Source organism: Otolemur garnettii, unplaced genomic scaffold, assembly GCF_000181295.1.
Source record: "Otolemur garnettii isolate 467f Iridium unplaced genomic scaffold, OtoGar3 scaffold00167, whole genome shotgun sequence".
In the NCBI taxonomy this organism is placed as follows: Eukaryota; Metazoa; Chordata; class Mammalia; order Primates; family Galagidae; genus Otolemur; species Otolemur garnettii.
Window position 1 is genome coordinate 1,277,130 of NW_003852562.1, and position 18,545 is coordinate 1,295,674.

At 34.5% G+C, this 18,545-nt stretch overlaps 1 protein-coding gene across 1 annotated transcript in view; it reads right to left on the reverse strand.

Moving 5' to 3' along the window:
• Positions 1-18,545, reverse strand: part of NBEA (neurobeachin) — a 719,303-nt gene that overhangs the window by 541,494 nt on the left and 159,264 nt on the right. The window contains exons 17-18 of the mRNA XM_003800132.3: positions 16,132-16,224; positions 6,768-6,876 (exon numbers count right to left, since the gene is read on the reverse strand). Coding sequence (XP_003800180.1) covers positions 6,768-6,876; positions 16,132-16,224 — 202 coding nt within the window. The remainder of the gene's footprint in view (positions 1-6,767; positions 6,877-16,131; positions 16,225-18,545) is intronic.

The window sequence follows — 18,545 nt, forward strand, 5'->3', positions numbered from 1 at the left end:
ATAAATGGTTCAACCTAAGTCAGTACAAAAACTATAGCTAAATCATAAACGTTAGCCAAAAAGCCAATCGCACAGAGTCCTGTTGTAAGAGCTAAGGAGAGAGAAAGTATATTAAAAACAGGGAGGGTCCCTTCTAATTAGAAAATCACCCGATATCCAGAAGTGTCATTTTTTTTTTCTTTTCAGCTAAGAAAATATAGGAAATTTACATAGGTATATTAGGAATGTCCATCAAATGGCACTGACTTGAAATAAAAGCTGACCTATTACTCAAATGATAAATACGAGGCAAAATTACTCCCATCATCCTGGTTCCCTGATCTCTGTTACGACTACACACTTTGTGGTTAAAACTAAATAGCCCTCAGAATTTTCTGAACAGAGCACTCTTGACATTCACTCCTAAACAAATAGAACTGATACAGGAGGTAAATGTCTTTGAAAACCATATATTAAACCACAATCAATTAGTGGTTGGGATATGCTGATATGCTGACAAGGAGTTTTCATATCAATCTATGACCCTTGTTGTGTACCTACAAGATCCAACAAAATTCTTGTTACAAATAAGGGAGTCAAAATAACTTCAGACAGGCGTGAAGAAAAACAGGACATATTCTTAACAGAGATGTCAAAAAGTCAAAACTTTCTCCACTGAAAGAGAAGAAACTGCACTAGACAGGAAACAAAGGCATCACCAGTTTTTACACTGTTGTCTTTTTAAGTTCTTATTTTATCATTTAACAATGAGGGGAATAATTGCCTTTACTATCTAATAAATCTGCCAGGAAAATTAAATAAGGTTGTATATGTGAAAAGTGCTTTGAAAACTACAACATATTCAAATATAAGAACTTTTTAAAAAAATTACAAATATATATTTAGAAACTCAATTCAACATGTATTTATTAAGAACCAGTAATATGCCCACACTCTGCTAAATGCTCAGAGATGGAAAATAATTTGCTAGGTGTAACTATATTTCTAGCAGTAATTCACTTATCATTCTGGAGACAGGCATAAATGTATGCCCCTATCAAGTAATAAAACATGGTAAACTGTCATTAAAAGCCTATGTGAGCTTAAAAGTGGGGGGAGGGAAATAATGAGACATAAGTAAGGAAAAACAAAGGTAGATATAGACATTTTAACAAAAGAACTTGATTCCTGGCTTGGTGCCCATAGCTCAGTGGCTTAGGGCACCAGCCACATGCACCTGGGCTGGTGGGTTCAAACTCAGCCCAGGCCTGCTAAACAACAATGACAACAGTAACAAAAAAAATAACCAGGCATTGTTACGGGCGCCTGTAGTCCCAGCTACCTGGGAGGCTGGGGCAAAAGAATCACTTAAACCCAAGAGTTTGAGGTTGCTGTGAGCTGTGACGCCACCGTACTCTCCCAAGGGCGACAAAGTGAGACTCTTATCTCAAAAAAATAAAAAATAAAAAAGAACTTGATTCCTCATGGGCACTGTAGCTTTGTTGGTTAAGAGACATGCCAATAAAGTAACCCCTGCCCTTCACCAAAACAAAATAGGAAGGAGGTTCAGAGCCAGACATGGACATGAAAGCAAATTTGGACTGAACATGCACAGCACACCTCCATTCACACCAGCCACACTCTGACTGTTCAACAGCCATGTGTGCCAATGTCTAATACAGGTATCAAACAGGGGGGCAAATAATGATGAATAAGCAGCACTGGAGGGAACCTGATAAATATGCTGTGTGTGCACAGACCTGAGCAATACACACTGAAGCTTCCCTTTATGAATGGAATTATTTTACAATTCACATGTTACAAAGACCCTTGGCTTAAGCAGGAGTTACTGCAACTTTCCTTCTGAACCACTCACTTCAAAGCTTCATTGTTCATAAATCATTTTGTAGTATTAGAAGGCTCCACTTTTTGAGACAAGAGTGGTAAAAGGAGCAAACTACGGACGCCACCATTACCGCTAAGCACCTCTTGAAGCATTTCAGTCAGAGAATCTTTACAGGTTTGGACAAACTAACTTTTACTGTTAGTTGCTCTATACAGAAAAAGAAAGGTTGAGTAAGCTGCTATCTCATATACTGCCTACCTCTATAATTTAAATTGGAAAGTTTATGAAGTACTTAAATTTAAAATTGACTAACTTATAAAATAACATATGATCAAAAACTGTTATACTCTTACAGAAACAAAGTTAACAGCTAATGTAAACAGCTGAAATAAACAAAGTAAACAGTTATTCTATTCTGTTTTAACATATCATTAGCAGCACCGGAGATCTGACATGGTTGGTTATTTCTAGCATTGATTTATGCCTTCTTAGAGTTGTAGAGATACTTATCTTGATACATTACTGGGGTTAAGACAACTTCCCCAAACCTAGAAAAAAAATGAAGATTAAGAAAAGGTGTCCACAGGAGGCACCTGTGGCTCAAAGGAGTAGGGCGCCAGCCCCATATGCCGGAGGTGGGGGGTTCAAACCCAGCCCCAGCCAAAAACTGCAAAAAAAAAAAAAAGAGAGAGAGAGAAAGAAAGAAAGAAAAGGTGACCAATTCTGAACAATCAGCCACCTGACCTTGCTGAGATGCAGGAGGCCTGGTTGATGTTCACCAGGTGAATTCAATGTAAGCAGCAGGTATTGAAGCTATTTGTCTTTTAAAGCTAAATTTCACTTACTCTTTTTTTTTCCGCTTACTACATTAATGAACATTTAAGTGGATATCTAACCACAAGAATTTTTATTTTTTTGCAATTAGATGCTGCCCACCAAAATGATGCAATCTTTAAACTTCGGTGACAATGCAATCCACTGTCTACCATCCCGCTAATACAATTTGGTGTTCCAGCAGTATTAAAGCTTATGCTGAAGACCCTTTCCACTATTTTGTGGGATCAACAATGCTGACCAACCATCTTTCTTTATTTGACTTTGTGTATACCTACATTTAACTTTTCTTATTAGAATATGAGTTCTTTATAAACTCTGGGTCATTCAAAATTCATTGCAATTAGCTGTGATTACTATTTTATTTTAAAAACGTATTATTACCAAATTGGTCAAACAGAAACTCTAAGTTGGTACACTCCTTCATCATTAAGGATATAAGCTTATTCTGACTTTTCATCTACTCTAAGATGTAGAGTCAGCAACAACTTGGCTTTGTCTCCTGTAGAATGTCAACAGACACCCAAATCTGGATCCTGGGCGTACCCAGACGAGTGCATGTCGCATGTGAGAGTACAGCTGCACTTTTTGTTGACTCACCTGAGGAAGGCCAGCAGAAAGACACACATGTACATATGTAGTACATGCACATGACGTTTCCTCACTTTAAGGCTAGGCGTACACAATCTTTTCTCAAATTTAGCATATCATCCTATCTATTCTATGCGTTTATTGTAATATAAAGTTTCACTGACTTTACAGACTTTTCTACTCTATTGTCAAATAATGGGTTAAAATAAGCAGAGGTTCAGAAATTCACATAGGTAAAATAATTATTAAAATACTTATACTTAATTGACCAAAGCCATTAGGAAGTTAAAAAAAAAAAAAAAAGAAAGACATAAGCACAAGTTCACCAGTATCACACACTAAGATGCTGAAGGATTCCTGACAGTTTTAGCAAGGTTTTGATTCAGGGAGGATTTACTGCATCAACTGAAGGGATTCATAGTCTGACATTTTTTTGTCTTATGCACATTTATTATGGAAACTGCCTATTTTATGACCATTCATTAGTGGCATGACATAGAGCAAATTATTTGACATGTGAGTCTCAGTTTGTCTGTTTTAAAAGGCAATAAAAATATCCGCATCATACGGCAAGTTGTGCTATCTGATACATACAAAAAATATAACTGTCACGTGAAGTAGCACCCAATAACAGGGAGTTACTATCATTAGGAAACAGTATCAGAATCAAGAAAGGTAATGACATCACCATACTCTGCACAGAATAGGCCTATTAGGGCTTATTTGGTTCTATATGCCAAAAATTAAAGTAATATTAAAAACTACTCTAATTTAAAAAGGCACTGCCTATGGAGAGGAGAGTCTATAAACCTTGTGATTTGATGAAGCACTGATACAAAGTAGTAATATAAGCTTAGAAATGAAAAAATTCAGAGTATCCGAAAGGTTTCTTCCTTTACCAAAAGAGCAGTCAGTCTTAAAATTTAGTGACAAGAATATAAAACAGAAAAATAAAATAAAATAGTTAAAAGTAGTATTATAAACCAAACTGATCTGTGGGCCAAATCTGGCCTGCCACCTGTTTGTGTAATATAGTTTTACCGGAACACAGCCCATTTCGTTCATACTATCTACAGCTACTTCTGGGTTGCAATTATAGAGCTGAGTAATTGTGACAGACACCATATAACCCAGTGGTTCTCAACCTTCCTAATGCCATGACCCTTTAATATAGTTCCTCATATTGTGGTGACCCCCCAACCATAAAATTATTTTTGTTGCTACTTCATGACTGTAATTTTGCTACTGTTATGAACTGTAAATATCTGATATGAAGGATATGTTTAGGCGACCCCTGTGAAAGGGTCATTTGACCCCCAAAGGGGTTGCAACCCACAGGTTGAGTACTGCTGATATAACCTATAATACCTAAAACATTTACTATCTGACTCTTTATCAGAAAAGTTTGCCCTCCCAAGCTATAGATGAATATTTTGCAATAAATATATTTGTAATATAATGTTAATGCAAAAAGCAGGACACAAAATTATGTGTAGAATATTTTATAAGAGTTATGAGTGCAAGTTGAGAAAAACTTACATATACTTTTATACAGGGTGGACATAAAGTTCGTGTGCAATTGACTATGTTAAACTATTTTAAATTACACACAAACTTTATATCCAGCCAGTATTAAGTATTAATGGAGACTCAAATGGGTAAAATTTATTTTGGTGCTTTTCTATATTTTCCAAATTTTCATAATGAATGCATATTAATTCGGATATCAGATTAAAATACAGATTTAATAAAAGAGCAACAGAGAGGAGTTACATTTCTCTGAGTTGCTGGAGAGTAAGTTTTTATCTAAAAAAAGCATACAGTAAATGTTTTGGGATTTGTGCTTCACAAAGTTTCTATTACAACTACTCCATTCTGTTTGTCATTCTAGTGTGATTCACCTGTGGACCAAATGAATAAATATAGCTATGTTTCAATAAAACCATAATATTTACAGATAATGAAATTTAAAATTCACATCACGTAAATATTCCTTTCTCCCCCTACCCCATCATTCAAAAATGTAAATACTATTCCATTTGAGGGCTGTGCAAAATCTGCGATTGGGCTGATGTGGCCTGTGATTACATGAACTCGAGGCAGTCTTAACACAAGTTTGAATTTGTCCCATATTAATTTAAAACTGTAATAAATTTCCATTCAGAATCTCAGTACGTGACGTCCTCAAAGTCTCTCATTTTCATGTTTAAAAGGTTTTGAAGAAATCTGTAATGATAAGATTTTATATTTCCAGACTGCTTTTCTGAGTTAGGAATATTGTTATGCATGTTTAGTAATATCTACGAGTATTCTTTTAGCATGGCTATAATGGCCTTAGATAACAGACACAAACACTGCAATCTAAATCTATTTTCAAAAAAAAACCCAATAATCTATACTCCACCATATTTAAAGAGTGGGATTAGAAATCTACTTTTCTTTCTGATTTAGTGTGACAGGTATGCACTAGTATTTTTTTTTCCAGTTATGTTCAGCAATATACCTGGTATGTGAAACACTGGTGAGTTATTGCATCACTGTGATTCCCAATGTGCCAAGCAACAATGCAAAGTGATTAGAACATGAACATTCTTGTTGCAACTATCTGTGGATCTGTGGTTGTGACACAAAAGTAGCCATAGGCAATACCTTAACAAAATGAATATGGCTCTATTCCAATAAACCACGAACACTGAAATTTAAAAGTCATTTAAATTTTCCATGTCATGTACTATTTTTGATTCTTTTCATCATTTACAAATATAAAACAATCCTTAGCTCACAAGCATATAGAAAAATGAATATTGGTAGTTTGTCAACCATTATACTATAGAAAAGAACTAAGGTCACTGAGATCAGTTCTAAGAAAGTAGAATTAAGGTTATTTTAAAGAAATATTCCTAACATTTTATTTGCATTTGAAAAATAAAATTGCTACCTTGTGAGTCAGTATATGCACTTCCTAGAAAATGCAGAACCCATTTTCTAGAAGTGATGAGGAAGAAACTTATATATTGAAATCATGAGATAGAAAGGTTCTTCCAGATACCACTTTTACAAATAATTCTTACCTACATTTTATATCATTATCAACTCTTTCATTTATGTTTATAGCTGGTAGGTACTAGAAACAGAAAGACAGAGACAGGGATAAAGAAGGAGAGTGAGAGAAGGATGTGGGGGTGAGGAAGGAATATAGAACTAATACATATCGCATAATGGGCCTCGTTTATGTGAGAAAGACTGTGTATGAAGCCAGTCAGCCAACCCATACTCTAAGAACAGCTCTTGGACTAACATAAGAAGATTGGCAAGTAATTGTATATGGATATGTTTTAAAATAAAATAAAATAAAAGATATAAGGCATGTAGTCATTTTTAAATTAAAAAGAAAATGATTCTGGCTTTAACTGTCTTCTTAAATTAAGAAGTGACCAACTAGTGATCTTGATTACATAGATAAAGATGGTTTCCACCACATACACTGGAATTTTCATAGCAGATTTTTCATTTTTACCTCATAGAGAGTGTTGTAGGTAGTGACAGTCACGGTGTTTGTATGCAACATCAGCCTTTCCCCAAGAAGAGTGAAAAGACTGTGGGTATGCATAATCTCAACTTTTCTCCTAGAAAGAAGGGGGAGAAAAACACCAGGAAACACATCAATTCTCTGATCACGTAACTTTTGGATAAGAAAGTGTAATTTATAAACAGATACAGGACTTACATAATTATATAAGTAATTATTTCTATGAATTCCTATCTCTAAAGTCCCAGGACAACCATTTAAACACTTCTCAAATAAAATATCTGTACAAATGAAAATGTTGCGGTATACAAATTATAGAATATTATATACATGTTGATGATTATTATTTTCACATTTCTAATAAGTATTTGGAAGTAGTTTTTATTGGGTAAAAATTATTGGTTTCTTCTAATACACAGACCTCATAATTTTAAAATCATTTCTGTCACATTCATGGTCTATAAAATAATCTGTACCTAACCTAAGAATCTAAAATTATGATAAAAGTAAATATTCCAACTTTAATGTTGGGGACAAAGAGCAAAATAATTCTATATAAGTAAAGAAGATTCATCATCGCTTGTATTTTTTTGTCTACTAATGGATTAAAAGGTAAAAAAAAATACCTTTCTATTTACTATCAGCTGATTTAACTGTTCAGATCCCACACCCATAATTAGAATAGAGGGTCCATTAAAGGCCTCCTGCAATAATTAGCTCCAGCTCAGAGAATTACCACATGCCCCTCGTTTGTGTCACTTAGAATTCAAGACCTGCATCTTCTTGTCTCCCAACCCTATATATTTCACTACTGTCTTTGACTTTTTATTGTTCTCCATTTGGAGAACAGGCTATATCACAGAGATAGGAAGAAAGGAGAAAAAGAGCAAGAGTTTGGAAGTGACATTCAGGCTATGTCACAGATACATGATGTCACAGATACATGATATCACAGATACATAGCCTGAAAATGTAATTTCCAAACTCTTGCTCTTTTCCTCCTTTCTTCCTAGGCCCAAAGTTGTATTTCCAGCCTTCCTTACAGTTAGGTATGGCCATTTAAGTGAGTTTTAGCCAATAAAATAGGAACAGAAAACACATGGACTATTTTTAGGTCCAGGCCACAGGAAAAGTACTCATGCACATCTTCCAAGCTCCTTCCCCAAGCCAGCAACACCAGAGCATATGATGAAGACAATGGAGCCACAAGATGGAATACGATGCTTGCATCTCTAAATCACTGCTTTAAGAGAATCACCTATGGGGGAAAATCTATTTGAATTTTAAGTGAACAAGAAAGAAACCACTATCTTGTGGCTAAAGTGGCTAAAATTTCATTATCTTTTATAGCAGTGATTGTTATTATGCTATAATTAATGTAGATATCAAATCATGAACCATTTACCTAGGAACCATTCACTTGTAAATACTCTCTTTTAATATCAGCCTCCCAGATCCACACTCACAAAGACAAGACACAGGACAGCTGGTCCCCTTCACCCAAACCTCTTCAGACCAACAAAATGACCTAAATTGACAAGGAAACTAGGGCATTTGTCCTGAGGCTATGTTTGCAAAGCAGATAAATAAAACTAAAAAAAGGTCTAACTGGCTCTTAAAAAACAAGACTAATAGATACTATGGCATTTTGGAGGGGAAGGCTTTAGTCTCTTCCACTTCAAGCCACACCCAAGAAAAGGAGGCCCATTTGCTCCCAATGAGGAATAAGCAAATGCCAAAGCATTGCCTAGGACATATCTCTCTGCCATAAGGAGCTGGTAAAACTTATGTCCAAATCCAGCTATCTGGAATTTAGAATAATCTCTTAACTGTACCACCACAACATCAGCTACCAAAGAGATTTAAGCCCTCTTCATTATTATCTCCTCGAATTTAAATGTTTATACCAATGCTTAATTCTAGATTTAGACAATGTTTAATTTAGATTTAGAGGGGATTTGAAGATACTGTGCATTTACCAGGAAAGAGATGGGTCAGACTGCTTTAAAACAATGCTTTCCAAAAAACTCTGCTGCATAGCTGTCAAGAGATACCCAAAAAAGTCATCCATCACTGCAGGCAGGGAATGGTGCACTGGTCCTATGCCGTAGGATTTGGTTTCCCACAGGACTTCTGAACAAAGACCTTGCTTCATGCCTTCAGTTGAGGTGAGACATTTACCAGAGGCACTAATATTGAAAACCCGTTCATCTTTAAGACCTAAATAAATGTCAGTTTTTAATGCCTATTTGTTTTATGTCTTAAATTTTACAGTTTTTCGGTCCACTTGGGATTAGGGAGTAATTCATTTTTTTAAAAGCATAATTACTAATGCAAATTTCAGATTTATAAGTTGACTAAATAATCCACTGAAATTTACTGCAATTTCTTTCTACACAAAATAACCTTATCTTTTTGAATGGTCAATAACCATGGTTCTTATAACGACAAATTCAGAGAATATGTGAAAGAGGAAAATAGGGGGAAAAGATAAAAAAAGTCCCTAATTCCAGACATAATCATTATAAACATGGTTTATATTCTTTCAGATTAATTGCTATGTAAATAAATCTACATGTGACAGATACAAAAATCAATAAAATGGAAATTGTTCTATACATAGTAATTTTTGCTTTTTTCCTTTGAATCAAAAGTCTAGTGTGTGTTTCTCAATGTCATTAAGAGTAATTGATAATAAAAATGTAGCATAGTTAATTTATCCATTCATTACATTTAACAACTTACGTTATTTATAAGCTTCTTTCCTACCATAAACAAACCTTCCTTTAGATCAGCAGTTCTCAACCTGTGGGTCATGACCCCTTTGTGGGGTCAAACAACCTTTTCACAGGGGTCGCCTAAGACCATCCTGCATATCAGATATTTACATTATGATTCATAACAGTAGCAAAATTACAGTTATGAAGTAGCAACAAAAATAATTTTATGGTTGGGGGTCACCACAATATGAGGAACTGTATGTATTAAAGGGTCACGACATTAGGAAGGTTGAGAACCACTGCTTTAGATAAACTTTTGGGCATAACCATGTTTACTTCCTTAGAATAAATTCTTACAACTGAAATACTCAGGTTAAAAGTTGTGAGGCTTTGCTAAACTAACCAAAAAAAATATGTATGTTCATATTTTTACCATTAAGGGACAAATATCTTTTACCAACAGCTTTACCAACCCTATGCATCACAATAATCATAAAAATAGTCAATCTGATATGTAAAATGCAGAAACTATTTTCAATCTGTTGACTTTGAATTTGATCATTTTGTTCTGTCTCTTCACAAATAAATACCATATTATTTTAACTATTAAAATACTATATTTCCTTTAATATTGCAGGCTGGCTTCCCTTGTTACTCTCTTTGTCTTTGGTGTTCTTGTAGTTGTGTTTTACAGTGAGATTTTTATGCTAATCTTCCTGCTTAGAGCTCATTTTACTTCCAAATTCTGAGAAATTGGGTTTTTCATGAATTATGTAAAAATCTTTAGCAATTTTCTTTGAATTTTGCTTCTTCCTCGTTCTCTCTACACCTTTTCTGTAACACTTACAGTACAGCACAGAAGAGTGAAAACAGAAAGGAAAATAATTTCATTATATTCCTATTCAAATTATAAGTATCACTTTTCTGAATTTTTTCTACAGTAGTGCCCAGTTGTATGTTTGAGTTTTTCATTCCTTCTCCATATCTGTTACCTTCTTTTCATGTTTGTTATTGTGTTTCTAGGTGTTGCACCCTAGGTAATTTCTTCATTTCTGTCTTCCAGTTCACTGATTCTTTCTGAAGTTTTCTCTAATCTGTGTAATGTACCCATGGAGATGTTAATTTTAACTGCTACCTTTTCACTTCTACATATTAACTGCATATTTTTAATTGCATATTAGTTTCAAAACTAGTTTAAGTCCTTTTATTTGTGTTTTATTTTTATTTTAGCATATGAGAATTTCTTTTATTTTTGTGTGCTCACCTATTTATTTAAAAGGACTTTTGACAAAGTTTATCCAACACCTCCAAGTCTCTGGTAGTTTAAAATATTTCAAGAAACCCATCATTTTCCTTCACTAGGAATTCTTATGTCATGTGTTAGGTTTCCTATTTACTAAGGCTTAATCTTTGCCCGCCCTTTATATTTTTATTCTATACTTTGCTATCTTCCAATGCACTAGTTTGAGTAAACTGTGAAAAGAAATCATGAGCTAAAACAGCAGATTATCTTTGGTTCTCTACTTGAACATCCAATACTCTTTAGAAAAATGAAATTCAAATGCTCCACTATAGCCTTTCTGGGGAAAGTTATACAAAGTTGTCACTTAAGATTCTTTTAGTTTCCTCAGTTTCTATATTAGTTAATAAAATTATTATTTTGTATATTTACAACATTTTTGCCCATTCATGACATGTTAAATAACAATTTACCTATTTTTATCAGTTTTGTTTTGTTTTGTTTTTTTTGCAGTTTTTGGCCAGCACTGGATCTGAACCCACCACCTCTGATATACGGGGCCAGCACTGGATCTGAACCCACCACCTCTGATATACGGGGCCAGCACTGGATCTGAACCCACCACCTCTGGTACATGGGGCCAGCACCCGACTCCTTTGAGCCACAGGTGCCACCCTGCCTTCTACTTTTTTCATTTGATATCTTATGGTTGTTGCTCTATAGTTTTCTCGATTGAAGGTCATTTTAGAGAAGTCTAAGGCCAGATTAATTTTTTTTCATTATTTGCACATGGCTATACAAAGGATTTCTATGTTTAAATACAATACTACACCTTTATGTTGACCCTTCCAGGTCAATTTTCATTGGTATAAACTATATTCTTTAATTAAAGGTGGCAAAATTATATATTAGCACTTCACTAAATTATAGCTTAAGTACTGTTTTGGTCTATTATTTTGTGTTTGTTATTGAAAACTCCATTTATGCCATTATTGGAATTTATTTGCCTTCTCCATCACTCATTTTCTTTTTAATCCTTCTCAACTATTACATTCTTTTTTATTTTTTAAATTAAATCATAGCTGTGTATGTTAATGTAGTCGTGGGGTACAATGTGCTTGTTTTACATACAATTTGAAATACTTTTATCAAACTGGTTAACATAGCCTTCATGGTATTTTATTAGTTATTGTGTTAAGACATTTATATTCTACATTTAGTAAGTTTCACATGTACCCTTGTAAGATGCACTGTAGGTGTGGTCCCACCAATTACCCTCCCTCCACCCATCCTCCCCACCTCCCCTCCCTTTCCCCTTTCCCCATATTCTGGGGCTATAATTGGGTTATACCTTTCATATGAAAGCTATAAATTAGTTTCATAGTAAGGCTGAGTACATTGGACACTTTTCCTTCCATTCTTGAGATACTTTGCTAGGAAGAATATGTTCCAGCTCCATTCATGTAAACATGAAAGAGATAAAGTCTCCATCTTTCCTTAAGGCTGCATAATATTCCATGGTGTACACATACCACAATTTATTCTTAATTACATGTTATTTAATTTAGTTATTTATTTTTGTTGAGACAGAGTCTCATTATATTGCTGGGGGTAGAGTTCCGTGACGTCCCAACTCATAGCTACCTCAAACTCTTGGGCTCCAGTGATTCTCTTGCCTCAGCTTCCCTAGTAGCTGGGACTACAGGCTCCTGCCACAATGCCTGGCTATTTTCTTTTTTAGCTTTTTTATTGTTGGGGATTCATTGAGAGTACAAGAAACCAGGTTACACTGATTGCATTTGTTAGGAAATGCCTGGCTTTTTTTTTCAGGTTCAAACCCACCAGCCCCTGTGCTCAGCCCTGCATGTTATTTTCTTTGTTTTTATTTTTATAAATAAAGAGTTCTAATATTTCTTACATCTTTTTTTATGAGATCTTACTATGTTTCCTAGGCTGGTCTCAAATTCCTGGGCTCAAACCATCTTACTGCTTCAACTCTCTGAGTAGCTAGGTTGTAATTTTTCAATACTTTGTGTAAGGATTGCACTTTCTCAGAAGCAATTCATTTAGTTCCTGTTTTTTGGTTTTTTTTTTAACTCTGGTAGATTTTTAAATCACAATTACTATGTGCTTCATAGTAATATTTTTCTAGTAAGTGCTATTCATCTATTGATTAGTTTGCTTATTTCTTCCAGGTTTTTAAAATCTGATATATATGCACTCACACTGTGCCAATTCTTTTGATTTAGTGAAATTATCCTGGATCAGCCATGTGCAAGAGATTTCCCTGCATATGTGTTGTAAAAGAAGGGGCAAGGGTTTTGCTTTCACAATCCAAAAACTGACTCTTCTCTATAGCCACAGAGACAGATGGCTTCTTACAAATATAGCTAGCGCAACTGTGTAATTCTTTGTTATTCATTTTCTGCTTTTTTGAAACCAATCTGACTCAAAAAGGATTCTGCTATCAGACATGATGTATATGTATCTATCATTTCAAACAAAGGATCTACTTTTTACCTTGAAGTGAGCCTTTCATCTTTAGAAAGGGTACTTTCAGTGACACTTGGTGAGATTTGTTATCACTGAACTCTCTCAGCATTTTCTGTATTTTCTCTTGTCTTTATCCTTCATAGCTTTTACCCAATCTTAGCAGCTTTCAGCAGCTGATACTCATAACTTGGAGTTCCTGAGTTGTTTCTATCTACTACTTTTGCTAACAGTTGTGGTAGTAAGAGATTTCAGTTTTTGCTCCTTGTTGTATTACTTATGAATTTTAAAGAAAAAAAAGGCGGAAGGCCATATCTTAACTATGTTTATCCAGGGAAATTGCTTGCTTGCTATTTTTTAGTTTGCATTATTTGTGAGGTTTCATCTTTTTCTATACTCTTTTCTTTTTTTACTTCAGATTAATATGAGAGTACAAATGATTTAGGTAATATTGTTGGTGTTTCTTATGTTAAGTTCAAATTGTAGTTGAGCCCTTCAACCAGGTGGCGTGTACAGTGAGAGCGCACCAATCTCCCCTCCTCCTTCACAATGATCCCCATTTGAATTCAATTGTGTTCTTCTCTCCTGTTGGGGTGTAGACTGTTGTTTATCTATTCATTTCACATTAGTACTGAACACATAGAATACTTACTTTTCAATTCCTGTGATATTTCATTCAGGAGAATGTGCTTCACTTCCATCCAGGAAAATACAAAAGATATAAAGTCTCCATCTTTTTTTATAGCTGAATAGGATTTAATGGCATGCATACACCATAGTTTATTAATCCATTTATGTGTTAATGAGTTCTTGGGTTGATTCCACATCTTAGGGATTATAAATTCAGCTGCGATGAATATTCTAACGTAAATGTCCTTATGGTGGAGTGATATTTTTTCTTTTGGGGAGATACCAACTAATGGAATTGTGGGATCAAATGGGAAAGTCTACTTTTAGCTCTCTGAGGGTTTTCCATACTTCTTTCCATAGAGGCTGCATTAGTCTGCAATTTCAGCAGCAGTGTAGAAGTGTTCCCTTCTCTCCTTAATCTATATCAGAATCTGCAGCTTTGGGATTCTGTGATATAGGCTATTCTCACTGGGGTTAGGTGATAACTCCATGTGGTTTTGATTCACACTTCTGACCCTTACAAAAATTGACTTTATCAGGATAAAAGACCTAAGACCTAAATTTAAAACACAAAGTAATGCAAATTCGAGACGAAAATGTGGAAAAAACACTTGACAAAATCAACCTGGGAAAAATTTTTATGAAGAAGACCCCCTGGGCAATGGCAGCAACACCAACAATAAATAAATGAGACATTGATCAAGCTAAATAGCTTCCGCACAGCTAAGGGTACCACAACTAAAGCAAACTCAGACAGCCTTGAGAATGGGAGAAGATATTTGCATGCTACAGATCTGACAAAGGGCTGATAACAAGAATCTACAGAGAACTCAACTCATCAACAAGAGCGAACAATCCCACTTATAAGTGGGCAAGAGACATGAACAGAAACTTCTCTGAAAGAGACAAATGGCCAACAAACACATGAGAAAATGCTCAGAGAAATGCAATTATTTTCTGTATTTTTAAATGTGCTTTCTTGATAGTTTTAAGAGACTGCAATCTCTTCAGCTTTTTCTGAATGAATTTCTTTTACTTAACCAAAGTTAAATGACCAATTCTTATCGCTTAATAATAAAAGTGTATATGGTTCTCTCTCATACTAGTCTATGATCTAGTACACGTAAAATTGCTTATCCATATGCAATCCTTTTCTAATTATAGAAAGGACTGCTGGCTTTTCTTCAACTATTCCCTATATCTACAATGTCTCTGTTCTCATTTCCTCAACTATTGATTTGTTACAAAATGAAAATAAAATTACTTAAACTACCAGACTATACAGTATGTTAGACATGTCTCACTGGAGGCTGAGCATAGTGGTTCACACCCATAATCCCAGTACTTGGGAGTCTGAGGCCCGTTGATTGCCTGAGCTCACCAATTTGAGACCAGCCTGAGCCAAAGGAAGACCCTGTCTCTAAAAATAGCCTGTCATTGTGGCGGGCACCTATATTCCCAGCTACTTGGGAGGCTGAGGAGAGAGGACTGCTTACGCCCAAGAGTTTGAGGTTGCTGTAAGCTAAGACACCACGGCACACTCCTGAGGGCAACAATGTGCCCAAAAAATAAAATAAGATACGTTTCATTGGGATTTTGTACAGTTTTCATCACTATGACCCCTAAACTCTTTGCTAATTTAAACACCAAGAAGAACTGGCAACAGTGAAGTTATGAAAAGAACTTCATCTAGTAGTTCCTAAATTATAGTACTACTTCCTTGGGAACACTTGTATAGAAAATGAATTTTTAAAAAAATATTCATGCCCTGGACAGCATAGTATGAACTGAAATCATTAAGTCAACAGCCGTTACTTATAGAAAAAGTGTTTTGAACAATTACCTAAAGTCTGCATTTAGAGAAAGAATTGAAAGCATTATAGGACAATTAATTCTATAAAAAGCCCCACTATTAGGAAAAAATAGGAACAAATAATAAAGTTTAGTATCAGTTCTCAGAAAGACCACAATATACATAAGTATTCCCTGTGTCAAGAATGTTTTCATTGAAACAATATCATATACACTTTTACTTGGATAAACTATTTTACTACAACCTTAAAATGGGCAATATTTTCTTTTCAGAAAAATATAAACTATTTCACTTAAACATGATCTTCTTCCACAATCACAGTACTATAAATAAAAAATTATTTTATAATACATTTTTATAACTCTTATCACAGAAAGCTATTAGCTCCATTGTTAGATTATTCCGAATTTCAATTCTAATTGATATGAATATAATTCATTATGAAAAATATCGACTTACTTGTGACCTAAATGCTTCAGAAAGTATCCCAGGACCTTCAGAGCTTGAACCCAAATACTTTCACTTTTAGAAGCCAATAATTTGTAGATCACCCTAAAATATATATATAAACAATTTTTAAACATTAATATTAAAACAAAAATACTATATACTTTATAAATTATATATAATATAAAATATCTCTTAACATTTATATAATCCTTGGCAACAACTGAACTTGCATGTTTTATTAATTTCTCTTTATAGTTGGCCCTCAAATAAATACTTATAAAGGCACTGTGATCGGGTGTTCATAAGTATGGTCCCCCAAGGCATTTAAGAAAAACTTTCAATTTTAAGACACAAGCTTAGTTAGGCCACATCTCCTCTTCTTTTAGGATTGGCCCCCACACTTGAACTTAATGACCCTGTTTTCTTGGTCATGGCTATTAGAGCATGGATAGATACTTGCCCAATTATTTCTCCCTCCTGAGAATATGGAGTGAGGTCTAAGAAATAATTTCTAGTCTTTTCTAGTTCTTGAATTAAGAAATGATTTAAAACAAAAACTAGGACAGGAACGCTTTGTTTCTGTTGAGAAAGGCTAGTCACCATACAGAAGGAAGAATGGAGCGGTCATATAAAAAGCAGTCAAGAAAGCAAGCCCATTTCCTGATAGCTTTGCAACCTGGGCTGCTATTCTAAGGAGTTTTTTTAAACAAAACACTTTATTCGATGTTTACTCAAAATAGTTTTAGAAGTTGTTTTGTTATTTGGGGCTAAAAAGACTCTACTGATACATAACTGAACCTATTCTGTCATTTCAAAAACTATAGAAAAGACAGAGTCATTAAAACATTTATAGGTGTTTAAAAATTTTTATCTTTTTTTAATAAAAAGTATTTTTTCTATAAGATAGAAGGAGGCAATGATAACTCTATACTTTTGCAACTAATTCTAGAAGATAAGAAGTTTCTTTAGGGAGTAGCAATGACAATTTTAACATTATGGTCTGCTTTACTGTATTCAGTATCTTTATTAAAAAGTGAAATGCCATGTCTATTTTAAAGACAGTGTGATCTAGGCTAAACAAAAATGCTGCCAATAGAAGATGCAACATAATTTCTGTATCAATTTAATGATATTTACAAAGGGGAACAAAAGGTAATTTTTGTAATAATGACAAATAATGTCATTCTTTTTACTTTTACCAATAGCTTATACTATTAAAAAAAGAAAGTAAAATGTTGATGCTGCTTCCTTTTTAATTGTTTTTTTCATTTCATCTGTAGAAGGACAGGCTGTGAGAAGAGTGATTTTTTTTTCCCCTTAGAAGATGATTTTTTTCAAATCCCATATTCCTAAATATATGTGTTTACCCTGAAAGCTATTTTCAGAATTTTAAAGGAGCAAGATCACTAATGGAAAAGATAGAAAATCAGTAATGATAGAGAAAAGGAAAATCATGCATGTCAAAGAGGAAGTATTTAGGAAATCACTCAGAAAATTTAATCAATCAATCAAAACATTTAACAGTATTAATGATCTTAAGAACCAAAGTAATAAAAGTTCACCGTTTGAAAATATGGCTAATACAGAAGCCAAAGTTACCATAGAATTTCTGTTCTCTAAGAATAACTGATTGGAGGGGGGAAAAAGATATAAGACGTCGCTTTGGGTCAAAAGAAATTATGATTAACAATATAACATATGATTAACAATATAACATGAACATGCCTAAGGCCATGGTATCTACAGACACAGGATTGTGAGACAGTATGAGTAAGAAATTTACTGACAAAGCAGTTAATGAATAATTTCTCAAAAATAGATATTATTATGGGTGGTATCTGTAGCTCAGTGAGTAGTGGGCCAGCCCCGTATACCAAGGGTGGCAGGTTTGAACCTGGCCGCGGCCAAACTGCAACAAAAAAATAGCCAGGCATTCTGGCGGGCTCCTGTAGTCCCAGCTACTCAGGAGGCTGAGGCAAGAGAATCACCTAAGCCCAGGAGTTGGAGTTGCTGTGAGCTGTGAGATCATGCCACAGCACTCTACTGAGGGTGATAAAGTGAGACTCCATCTCTAAAAAAAAAAGATATTATTATTAATACCAATATTAATTCATCTGCTCAAGCTCACTATATTCAGCCAGAAAATGGTCTAAGGTATATAAGACAGGTTGTTGTCTATTATTTCCTTCGAAGATTTCCAGATATACAAATAACAAGTTTTTATCTGCTCAGTTCAGTGCTATATTATCACAAAGGCTTCCTTAAGTCCAATTAAAATATCAAAAGATTTGTATCAGAATGTTTATTGCAGCCCAATTCATAATTGCCAGGTCATGGAAGAAGCCCAAGTGCCCATTGATCCACGAATGGATCAACAAACTGTGGTATATGTACACCATGGAATACTATGCAGCCATTAAGAA